This window comes from Lathamus discolor, chromosome 1 (assembly GCF_037157495.1).
Source record: "Lathamus discolor isolate bLatDis1 chromosome 1, bLatDis1.hap1, whole genome shotgun sequence".
Classification (NCBI taxonomy): domain Eukaryota; kingdom Metazoa; phylum Chordata; class Aves; order Psittaciformes; family Psittacidae; genus Lathamus; species Lathamus discolor.
This window is the reverse complement of record NC_088884.1, coordinates 55,323,663-55,336,116: the sequence shown is the minus strand read 5'-3', so window position 1 is coordinate 55,336,116 and position 12,454 is coordinate 55,323,663. Positions and strand designations below refer to the sequence as shown.

At 39.9% G+C, this 12,454-nt stretch overlaps 1 protein-coding gene across 1 annotated transcript in view; it reads left to right on the top strand.

The window, feature by feature from the left end:
• VWF (von Willebrand factor) overlaps positions 1-12,454 on the top strand; it is a 132,292-nt gene that overhangs the window by 95,803 nt on the left and 24,035 nt on the right. Inside the window, exons 38-42 of the mRNA XM_065672083.1 lie at positions 5,820-6,025; positions 9,933-10,035; positions 10,145-10,219; positions 10,733-10,837; positions 11,324-11,529. Coding sequence (XP_065528155.1) covers positions 5,820-6,025; positions 9,933-10,035; positions 10,145-10,219; positions 10,733-10,837; positions 11,324-11,529 — 695 coding nt within the window. The remainder of the gene's footprint in view (positions 1-5,819; positions 6,026-9,932; positions 10,036-10,144; positions 10,220-10,732; positions 10,838-11,323; positions 11,530-12,454) is intronic.

Sequence of the window (12,454 nt, the reverse complement as noted above, 5' to 3'; positions counted from 1 at the left end):
TCTACCTTAAAACTGATCTAGAAACTGTTTTATTTGATGGTGGTGGTTACAGTGACCACCTTGCTGTGTAATGGGCAGAAGTTCCAGATCAAGTTTCCCATACAAGTCATATTGCAGATCTGATAACTGGTTTGTCATTTACTAAGCTGCATGTTATGGAAAAAAGTATTTCTTGGGAAAATGCTAACTAGGAAAATGCAAGGTAGTTATGCAAGGCTAAAGGGATAATCTATGAAATAAAAATACTGTGAAAGCTGTGCACAGGTAAACACTTCTATGTGATAGTATGTGACTGTAGCCAGTCATATGGCCACATTTGGACTGAGAATCTGCTCTGAATCTGCCAGACAGTTTTAGCTGTAGACACCATTGCTTTGATACCAACACTGGAGGTTCTGTACAAGGCAGACAGGGAAACTCATAATTTGGACTAGTGGAACTGCTTCCCAGCCTGTCAGTGTCATAGCTGCAGATAATGGCAGAAAATGCAGAAAAAGACTTCTCTCTGTAATAGTTTCACAAATTCCTCACATTCCAACTGAAGACTAAACCTTTAGACTGTGATGGAAGAGCCAGTGTGACTTTAAGTTTCTACTGCAGTGAAAGGGGAACCAGCCATTCTCTTTGGTGTTTTTTCTTGCCAGCACATGCCAGCTACGCTGGTCTTACTGCTTTGCAAATCCAGTTCTCCTTCTGGCTGTGTTTTGTTTGTGTTTTGGAGGTGAAGAGTTTGAGCTCTGAGAAAGCAGTATAGCAGGATGCGAGTCTTGCAAATTGTCCCGAGCCCAATAGAAGCAGGACAAGCATGCTACTACTAAATTCAGATGGTTGTCACTATGTATACCTACCTCCTTAAATTCTTATATAAGTAAGAAGTTCTACTCTATCTTCCTTTTATTTTTTCCTTTTTTTTCACCTTTTTTTTTTCCTCCTGACCGTCCTAATACGAGTCACACCTAAAGATGTGCCAAAAATGTAAAATATAGTTAAGTAAATATAAGTAACTCTTAAGGTGGCTTGTTTCACATTTTCTCCTGTTAGCCTGTCTGCTGTGATGGATACAGACATTCAGATATTCATTCAATGTTTCTGGTTTAGTCAAGTATCTAAGGTGTTTGTGCGTATGTATGTAGGTATTTTCTTTCCCAGCTAGTGCCTCATATAGTTTCTTGAGATCCCAGGTTTTTTCATGTCTCTTGTATCTCCAGTTTAATCAGTTCCTGTTACCTTGCTTTCTTTTCCCTCTTGCTGCCCAGGTAGTGGAGAACTAGCCTCCTAAAAGCATGATAGCATAAAAGCTCAGTACATCTTTTGGATTTGTTCATATTTTAAACTCAGACAGAGGGGATGATGGGGTAGGAAGTTGAGAATGTCAATGTGAATTTGGCCTGAGCTTCCAGTTACTGTCTTACATATCTGGTTAGACAAGTTATTAAAGAACATGTTACTTTTACAGACTTAATCTTGAACAACACAGTCTGTTTTAGTGCTGTTTTAGTCTGGGTTTTTTTTTTCAGTGCTTTAGTTAGACTTTGCAGATTGCGATGTCCAAGGCTGAATGACACCTTAATAACTATCTGCAGTTTTCAAATTCCCATCTTGTTACACAGCGTGTACAAGGCTAGACAAAGAACTGCCCATTTTAACATGAGTTGCATAAAACAGTCGTTAATGGCCTAACAATAGCATCATATTCTTTCTTCAAGTAGGTGCATGTGTGCAACTACCAAAATAAAATTACCAGTTAGAGGACATTATACAGGTTACATTAATGACTAAATAGACAATGTAGCTTAATCACTGTATCACTACATATTTAATAGCAACGTCACCATTCTCAAATACGTTGCATCGCTCTCCCCACTCCAGTGAATCCCTGTCATTTTTGTGGAGTTTGATTTGGGGTTTTGACATGCCTTACTGGGACATTTCAAACAGTAGAAGTCCTTCATGACTGCTCTGCCTGGATGGGTGAATATCCACTGTAATGTCTGACAAAGACAGGGCCTGCTGTCCATTCTGTGCTCATTCACTTCCACTGTCTGAGTTTTCCTTCCACTTTTTGGAATGGAGGATGTGTTGAGTGGAATCTTGTAGACTCCAGCTTTGTGTCAATGGATAGAAGAAAACTTTACTTCAAGGTGGGAATGCATTGTGAGTAAGGTTATTTATTTCAATTGTCTTCTTCTTCCCCCCCTGACCCCACACTTGGTAGACCTGAGTCGTAGGAGCCTGTAGCTTCCACTGATAGCCATGTAACTCTGAGGCATGGAATATACACTTCTTGAACAGGCTCACCCTTACAGTGAATGCCTGCTGAATAGGGTTTCCACTTCAATGACAATATGGTTTTTATCTTAATGTGAAGATCATAGGGATTTCTAACACATCACTGTGTTACTAGTATTGACACATGTTCTGATTCAGCTTTGTGTGAAGGGGAAGCTTTATTCACCTGGAAATAGGGTTGTTTATATAGTGATTCATGATATATTCATTCTGCAGTTACAAAAGAAATAGCAGCTCACATAGAGGTGACAAAGTCAGCTTTGAACTGTGTAGCTCAAGTAACAGCATCAGTCAGCAAATTTTGCTCAGAATGTAAATGACAGCAACAGCAGTGGCAGTTGTTAATCTTCATATGCTGATGTTTCCGTGAGTGCTTCTCAGCAGCAATTTGGGACATGCCCTCTAGGTACTTACCAATACTAGCTTCCGGATGAATTAAATTTAGATTGGTAGTTGATACTTGTATGGTGTATAAAACAAACTGCTGGTTGGTACTGCTCAGTAAAGCTGTGGTTCTTAGAGGTGGACGCTGGTGGCATTCAGCAGCTGCAGGGATTCCTGGAAAAACATTTTGCTTGAAAACAACATTTTTCATGAGTCATTCTGGTCATTGGTGTTTTTTTTTGTCTTTCACTGGGTTTTTTTTGCAATCCCAGGTTAGAAAGCAAATGCATAAAAGTCTGTGCCTGCTTAGCTAAGGGGCAATTACATCTGGCAGAGAAGCAAGAATGAGGGTCAGGAGGAGAAAGGAGCAGCAATGGATACAAGAAACCTTTAAGCCAATTCTGCTAATGAAGGATTTGTGTAGTGGAGCTACACTGAGATTATATGCTGCTGTTCATCTGCTGTGTAAGCAAGGCATGCTGGTGAGGACCATAACAGCTGAAGGATTTAAACCATGACTTGGAAATCAGCAGTATGGGGGTGGCTTTACAACTGACTTCAGCTGATCTGGGGCAGTTTTTCTGTTCCTCTTCTACCTCCAGCCGTGCATTCCCACTCCTTTTGCTGTGCTGACACTAGTCCTCACATGGTGCTTGGCAAGCTGTGAAAAGTAGCTGTAAGAGGGAGAAAAGTGACAGCAGGAAACAGCAACTGAGGTGAGAAGATTAAGGAAGAGAGGGGAGTACTCCGTTTGATGGCAGCACTTATATAAGTTGGGGCCTTGACACCATTCCCAGGAACCATTTCCTTTTTAGAAGGAAAACCTTTCTAAACATATTCATTTGAGTAAAGAAGACTGTTTAGGGAGATTTAAGAAAACTGTGGTTGAACAATGTGGGGAGGTTGGCTGGCAGCTGATGAGCTATTGGCCCTGGTGCATTATTCACTCCAGCTTCATCAGCACTGGTGTTTTAGCTGTCCTTTAGGCTGTACATGACAGTACAGTAAGGCAAAAGGCACGCCAGCAGTATGTGATCTCAGGAGATAGCTAGCTAGCTGCTAAATTTGTGCTAAACTATCTTACTGATAAGGAGTGGCTTTGCTGTCTGAAAGGGCATGTGCCTTTCTCCATGTATTAGAGGTTTGAAAAACACCCCTCCCCTAAATATCCATTTAGTACTTTAACCAAGGATGTACTGTCTTGTCTTATCTGCTTGAGCCTTATTTTACCCCTTTCAAGACCTGCAGTCTTTTCCTTTTCATTCAGAAACAACAGACATTTGAGGTGAGCACTGGAATAGCCAGCCAGGAGGGTGGTTTGCTAAAATACTTGTTTCTAAGGCTGACTGTTGGGGGTCCTTCATGCCTCATCACATTCCATACCTCTGGCAGAAGTTTTCAGACAAAAAGCAGTGTTACCTGTAAGTCATGTAGTACCTGTCCAAATCTCTGGACCAAAAGGGCAGTAATGTGTCTGAGGTGGCTTTCTGTAGTCACCTGGTTGTCGCTGTTCCAGCAGGATGAAGGGATGGTTAGGATGATTTTCTGGGCATTGATGGAGTGTATCTGGAGTCCATGGATTGCTCTTCATTGCATTTTGGTTCCTCATTGCATTTTTCACATAGCCAGTTTGTTAGTGTCAGGGGAGGAAGAAGAAGGAGATACGTTATATGAAGTACACTTCAGGCTTTAGCATTGGTACTCATTCTGCTTTAGAGCTCCCCAGGTTCTATGCTGATGGACATCAGCATTAAACTGTAAAATAAATTAATTGAATTTTGTGTAGAGAAGACTTATCATATTTGCTTTAGGCTAGTGGTAGGTAAGGAAGATGAAAACCAGTGTGCTGAGTATATTTACTAACACTGGAATAAAAAAGTAAATGACACACTACCTTAAGTGCTGTGGATGTATTTTCACACATTCATTAGAGCTGATGAGAGACCATCACAGGCAATAAGCACTAGTGCAAACTCTAGGCCCCTTGTTTGCAGAACTCTTTCTGGAAATTATTTTTTTCTGGAAAACATAGTATAGTCTAGGTAGCTGCTAGTACAGGTTTATAAACAGGTGATTTATCCTATTTTATTCGGATAGATCTTTTTGTGTTTTCAGAATCCAACCAAAGCATTTCATGGTGGGTTTGGACTCCCCATCAAGTTCCTGTGGCTGGAAATAATTGGACTTAGTGTGGCTTGAAACAGAAGAGGGTTAAAGTTAAAGACATTTCTGTTTCCTTTGGTTGCCAAGAAGGGTGTGTGTAGACAGTTCAGCTGATGAACCTTGTTTGGTTGGGAGCTCAGGTCTTCTTTCATTAATTTTCTTTCCGTGTTTTTTGTCAAGGGACTGAAAAAAAGAAGGTTTATAAACCTCACAACAGTCACAAACTGGGAAATAAGAAACACTTTTTCTGATTGAATCTGTAGAAAAAAATAAAGTAGACCTAAGGGAGTATGCTGTGTGGAAGCTGTGTCCATAGGTTTCTTGAATAGCTGTAGCCTTAGTTTTGTGTTTGCCTTTAGCAAAAATATGTTCAGTGTTGTGAACCCTTCAGTAAAATGTTGTGTATTGGCTTGGGGAGAATACAACTTTCCTTGATTCAGTTAATTCTGTTAATAAGACAATTCAGTTAGTAAGATGCAGAAATCCATCAGGTTCAGTTTCAAAGTACCAAAGTGTGCTGTTCTGTTAGCTTTCTTCAATTGCTTGGGAACACTGCCTCCTACCAAGTTGTCGAAAACCCTGTTTATTCAACCTTTTATTCTGTCCTGGCTATCTCCTAACCACAGACAGTTACCAACTCTTCTCTAATATACATAGAGGTGATTCTAAATTCTAATGTCTCTTGCCCAGTGTTGAAAAAGTTAGGCAAGATGTTCAGCTCATGTAAGCCATTTTATCATTGTTAGGGTAGGTCATACTTCACTGACTTATGTGGTCTGAAAATGTGGCTTCAATCACTTCCCACTGTGGATTTTGTTAGTTTTGAGAACATATTTTCAGATATGTTAGTGGCTGCAAAGGCAAAATATATTTGTCTGATGTTGGCTTTTAAAAAGCTGAACAGAATTCTAAAGAAAGTTTGAGTGGAAACATTTATCTGCATTTCAGATCTCTATCTAAAGAGTTTTTTCTGTCTTCCGCAGCAATGAAATGTCCCACATATTTGACATATGATCACTGCCATAGTGCCTGCATAAAGCACTGTGAGAACAGTACCAATCTCAGTGTCTGCAAGGATTATCCCACAGAAGGCTGCTTCTGTCCAGACGGACAGGTGATTTTTAATGACAGCTGTGTTAATGAAGAGGTCTGCACACAATGCATCAGTGAAGATGGCACGCACCATCAGGTAACTATATACTTAGCAGCTTACCTTTGTGAGTGGTTGGGGTTCGCACTTTTGGAAGAGAATCTGTCTTATAACTCAACTATTTTTCCCTTTGGATACTTCACTTTCTAGCTAGTTCTTCACAACTGGCCGGCTGTCAGCCCCATGTAGCTCCCCTAGTGTGAAATTGGCTGGGACGGATATAAAATTCACAGCTGGGAGTGCACAGACCCGGAAATGCATGACAAATCTGTGTGAAGGGAGGTCTAGAGGGAGGACAGGAGGGATGGCATAAGTCAACATTTACCAAGATAAACACCTTCATTCAGTAAGCTTTTACCAGCAATGACAATTTAATCATAAATCTGGAACCCTTACTTAAAATGTGTTGTCTTTGCAAAGCTTGCTGAAATATTTCCAATGGTTGGTGACGAGCAGTGAGACCGAGATGACCTTATGTCAAGTTTATTAGTCTACATCCTTTTTTTTTTTTTTTTAATGAGAATTATTCCTTTTATGAAATTAATTATTTTAGCTTTACTGAAAATACACTTTCCTCAGCTAAATCAGACCTTTCCCTGGCAGAGTGGGATTGGGAAGAGCTACAGGTGCTGAGAGCCATACTGCAGTGAAAGTATCAGTTGATTTCCCTTTCAGCATCGCACAGCGGGTGTGCAAGCTCCTCCCCGTAACTCCTGTTCCAAGTAATAGGGGTTGTTCCTCTTCACCCCCAGCTACTCAACTCTGGGAGTTTTCACATAAGTCAGCCAGTCCTCCTAAATCCACAGGTTCTGTTATGGGAATTTAAGAAGGGACTTTAATTTCAATATTTTATGGGCTTCAGATTCTCAACAAGATTTTTGGATGGTCTTATCATACTCACCAAACCTTCTGTCAAAGACATAATTGTTTTTGCAACAGAGATCTTCTGTAAATAACAGAAGTCTCTGTGGATATCTGTGGATAAAGTAAAAAGATGGAAAAAAGTATAAATGAATGTATGAACTCTGAACAGCTTCATTTTACACAGACATATTTAGACTAACATTTCGTTCAGCAAGAAATGTGTTATAAACGTTTACAGTTAAACTGAAAGGAAGCAAAGACTATTTGTGGCTGAAACATCTCTTTTAAGTACTGTTTGCACTGATTAACATAATGACTAAAATATCGAACCTGACAGAGCAAAGACCTTTCTTTAGGTGGTAGGGTACCAGCAAGCTTTGCACTTGACTTAGTGAAGCGAGTGTACTAGGTAACCTTTGAAAGTCCCTTCCAACCCAGCCCATTCTATGATTCTGTGAAGTGTTGCAGGCACTGCTTTGCCGACGGAAGAGTCTCACTGATGGCAGGGCTGTACCGGGGGTCGCACGTGTGTCGGTGCCGCCTGCCCTCACACAGGACAGCCCAATGGGTGTACAGTGGTCTCGCTTTGCTATGGCTTGTGCCTTTCTGCCACATGCAGGTACCATCAAAAGCACTGGAAAAGCATCCGCCAAATACAGTTTTGATGTTTCATACTGCTTGTACCAGAACACAGGAGCCTAATAGCATTCAGCACCCCCCCGAGACATAGGTACCCTACTGATTTTGGCCGTGAGAGGAGAGACACAGGGAAAGTGTGTTTCATTCCCCAACTGCATTATCACAGTGATGTTTTTCAAAACAAAAGGTTAGAGTTTTCTGAGCGATCGAGCACATGTAGCTTGTGTTAATTTTTATGTTAAGGTTGCAGTATCTCCATATATACAGTCATGATTTTTAATTTATGTTCTGTTTTGGATCTTTTTAAAAATACTGTATCATTGGATTTGTGTAATGATTATGGAGTTGGTAAAATGGAAGAATTGAAAAAAAACCCTCAGTAATTTTTGTAATAAAAGGAATAGGAAAAAAAACCCCTTATTATTTCTCTTGAAGGAAAAAATAGCTTGTAATGTATGTAATCACTGCCTTAAACACAGATCAATTGTGTGCAACTCTCGGTGACCCTGACAACTCTAGTTATTGTATTATGATTCTGTATGAAATCATTACTGCAAATGCAGATTAAAGCCTAGGATCTGAGTGCCTTAAGTCCATGAATCCTCATGCAATGCAGTGCATTTTCCATTTAAATAATTGTTTCAAGCTCTCATGAAGAAAATCTCAGCACACATCTTGGGAATGACATCTGCAGTGATATCTACTTGTTTCTGCAGAGGTTCTGAAATTCATGAGTTGTCACATGCCCCTTAATAGGGTTTTAACTCTGAAAATCTCTCGTCTGTGCCACAGTGGCAAGGCTTAGATGCAGCTGCTGTGTGGATGGGGAGGTGGAGGGCAGGGGAGGATTGGATCACACAGACGTTTTGCATCTCCACCATCGCAGGATTAGCTGTGTGAGCAGTACAACAGGCAGTGCAACTGGTGGTGGGTTATGATGTTCTTAACCCCCTTCTTTCTCTCTGGTGTTCATTCCTCTGTTCCTTTCTACGCCCATCCCCCTCCCCCCAGACCATGCTTGGGTTTATGGGATTCTCAGTACCAATGCTCATATACTGTTCTAACACAATGCTCTCTCTCGTCATTTCTTCTGGTGTTAGAAAGAGGCTCCTACCTATGCTGAAGAAACCATGCATGAAAATCAAGGCTGATGAAAATGTCAGAGTGAATGTTGTGATTCTTTTTCTCTGGGTCTTGAAATGTCCACACCCTTCACACCACCACCTGCAAATGTAGGCATTCTCTATCAGCTGCCTTCTTAGGACTTTTTAACCCTGAGGCCATTGAATACTCTGGCAGAGGGCTCTGAGTTGTTTTTCCTAGCCCTGAGATAATGTTCTTTACTAGCAGTACATCGATGCAAGCCTTCTTTGACTAAAATAGATTTCCTAAAGATTAACCAACCCTATGTGGTTTGGTTCCTAAGCTTTGTTAAATCTCCGGTTGGGTTGTTCTAGCATGCCTGCTGTCTTATCCTTGCCATGCTGTTAACCTTTGAAAGTAAACTGTCTTTTCAGATGCCTGTGATGGCAGTATGCTTAGATATTTCATTCCTTTCTTCTTATTAATGAAGATCTCAGCAAACTGTTGTTTTTAAACTGCTCTCCAAAGTTTTCTGGATGACACCTTTTTACTTTTGTCTTTGTCTTAACCTGTTCTGTATGTATGTTCTCACCTGCAACCTGGACTGACTGCGCAAATTAATGCTATTGTCCCATTGTGGACCTTTTTACTCTTACCTTCCTATACATGTGGGTGTTAAATGTGGATAGGTCTTTATAGGTAATTACATCTCTAACATTAATGATTTCCTCCTCTGTCATGAGTAGTGGTTAAATAATGATACACCTTATTGGCAGTTTTTGTATGTGCTTATTAGCTCCAGGTAACCACCACAGTGACGGTTTCAGATTTGGGGTTGTTTTAGTGCTTTTCCAGTACTCAGGCCACTGGCAAATCAAGTGATGACACGCCACATATTCTTAGTTTAAAATATGCTCTGTTATTTCTCTGTGTTTAAGTACTACTGATTTGGGAAAGCAACCACTTCTGTATATTTCCCAAAATATTGTTGTTCCCCATATTACCACTGAACATCCAATCATGGTATGTAGTTGTGCGAGTCTGCTGTTACTTGCAATAGCCTGCAACTTCGTTTATAGCATCTGGGTATTTTTCATGCTTAAAACAATAGTAATTCCTCATCCCATTCATGCATTCTTTACATCTTTTGCTAAGCTGGTACACTACAGTCATTTCAGAATTATGTGTCTCCTTAGTTTCTCACTGTTAACAGAGCAACCAGCCAATCCTGTATAGAGTCTTCTGGTTTTCAAATAAATGTTGCTCACCCTCACCCACTCCTGTGGCCAACATACCCGTGAATGGAATATTTGATTTCTTTCTTACAATCTGTTTGGGTTTGTTTTTTGTTTTTTTGCAGCTTATGGAAACATGGATTCCTGCTAATGAGCCTTGCAAGATCTGCACATGTCTCGATAACAAGAAAGTAAACTGCACGGTCCTACCTTGTCCTACTGCCAAACGTAAATTAATTTATCTCTAAGTACAATTGGACTTGAGTCGATGTTTCTGTTACCTAGTTTTCTAGTTCTTATCCAAATTTGTTTTATGGATGTTTTCTTCTTACTCCAGCTGTTCAGTGTGGTCCCTGTGAAGTTCCTCGTCTGCGCAGGGACTCCAGCCAGTGCTGCCCTGAGTATGAGTGTGGTAAGTTCTCATAAACTATTGGAATCGTCTGGGTCCATATCTTTACCAGATCCTTCAGAGGTATACAATCCCTTTTCTTGTTTAATGCAATGCTCCATTTTTTGAAACTGCTGAATGACTGTACAATCATCTGCATGGAAAAACAAACAGCTCCTGGGGATATGAGTCCTTATCTCATGTGTCTTTGTCCCTCTTTCTGTAAGAGATGAGGAGGGGACTGGAACAATTTGTTTTTTTCTAAATGATGTTAGCATGGTCTTTTTTCAAATATCTATTTTTGAATGGTCTATATTTGCACATTAAATATAACATTAGAACCTTAATCCTCATAACCCAAGCTTGAACTGTTCCCCAAGCTATTTTGAAAACAAGCTCTGATCTGCTGAACTCTTCTTACTTTATATTTTAGGATAACAATTGAGGGTAGGGAAAAAAAGTTTAATGGGGATGTCTTTTCTTGAGGGCTAACTGGTGAGGCATGGTCTTAAACACTCTCTCAATTTCTCTTCATAGTCTGTGATCTGGTTTCCTGTGATTTGCCTGCTGCTCCTGTCTGTGAGTTTGGCCTGCAGCTTGCTCTAACCAACCCTGGAGAATGCAGACCAAATTATACATGTGGTAAGAAATTTATATTTTTTAGCAGGGAGTGACACTGAAACATTGCGTTTGAGCAACACTGACAGTTTCCTTTAGGCATTGTTTTTTTTTCCTCTGAAAGGCTTAATTTTGGAGCCAACAGACAGCAATTATTTCATGGACTTGGAAGAAGGGTATTGTTGGCATTTTCTGAGTATGCTTTTGAATTAAGGAAAAGAGAAACACTTTACCCTTGGACTTATATTTTCTGACCCTTATGCTTATTTTATAAATCTTTTTGATTGTATATGACTCAAGAAGTTTTTGGCAGAGTAGGAACTTTTCCTTGAACCTGCAGCACAATCTTTAACCTGGGTCTTTTATATTTGCATTACCACTTAGCCTTTAAGTAGATTTATAGCAGCTTGCAGTAGCAGCTAGTGCCTTGCTGCCAGGGAGCTGTCTTGTTCACTCACAGCACTTTGAAATGCCGTGTGCTTGACATGGTACCTATGTGTTTTCTCCTAGCATGTAACAGAGAAGCATGCAGCTTAGTTCAAAGACCTTCCTGCCCACCACATCGAGAGCTGACTGTTAAGAAGACCGAGTGCTGTGATAAATATGAGTGTACCTGCAGCTGTATGAACTCAACAGTGAGCTGTCCTCTGGGATATCTGTCAAGATCTCTTACCAATGACTGCGGCTGCATATCTACCACCTGTGTTCCAGGCAGGGTAAGGGGAATGAGTTGTCGCTTCCACAGATGAGAGTATCTTTTCTACATGGAGTGACAGCACAAAAATAAGTGGGTAGCTAGGTATTAACAATGCCAATGAAACTACTGGATAATGATGCCAGGGTATTTTTAATTTACCTGTGTCTGAGGGAAACACACTTTGCATTACAGTGGTGCTTGTTTTATTATAGTCATTTTTTCTGACATAACCAACCCATTCATTTGTTGTGACTTGAAGATAAATAAGTTTTTATATTTATACATATATATACATACACACACATATATACCAAAACTATTTGAAACTTCAAGATCATTGAAACATTAGGAATTTTAGAGGTAGCTTTTCAATTTTTAATTTCTTTCTGGCTAACAAAGGTATGTGCTTTTTGATCAGTACAGTTACTATACGTTCTTTCAGTCCTATACTAACTTCACTGAAATGTTTGGGACACCTTAGACCTAAACTCCTTGTACTCATTGATTACTTTTGCCTCTGCCTAGGAAGCATTGTATCTTATATGAACTATATTGCACTTTAATTTTTTTGCCAAATTAATATCTGATTTTGTTAAAGCTTCACCAGGATATACTTTTACTTACTCTGACAACCTTTTATTAAGCTGTTATATTAACCTTTAAGATAAGGTTGCTTAGAGGACAGGGTGCAGGGCAATGTAACCTTTTCATTGAAGCAACCTTCCCTAAAACCTTAACACAGGGTTACGCTGTCTTTCAGCTCAGGAGATCAAGCCTTTATTTTCTGTTGCTAAGTAGTTCATGACCTTGCAGAAGTCATTTTATGTCTCTGTGATTTGCTCTATCTTTAAAAATAAATGTTCATCTCTAATAGCATGCTGTAAAAATTACTAATAGAAAAAGCAATATAAGACAAGGCACTACTTTTGTGGTAGCTGCGTTGG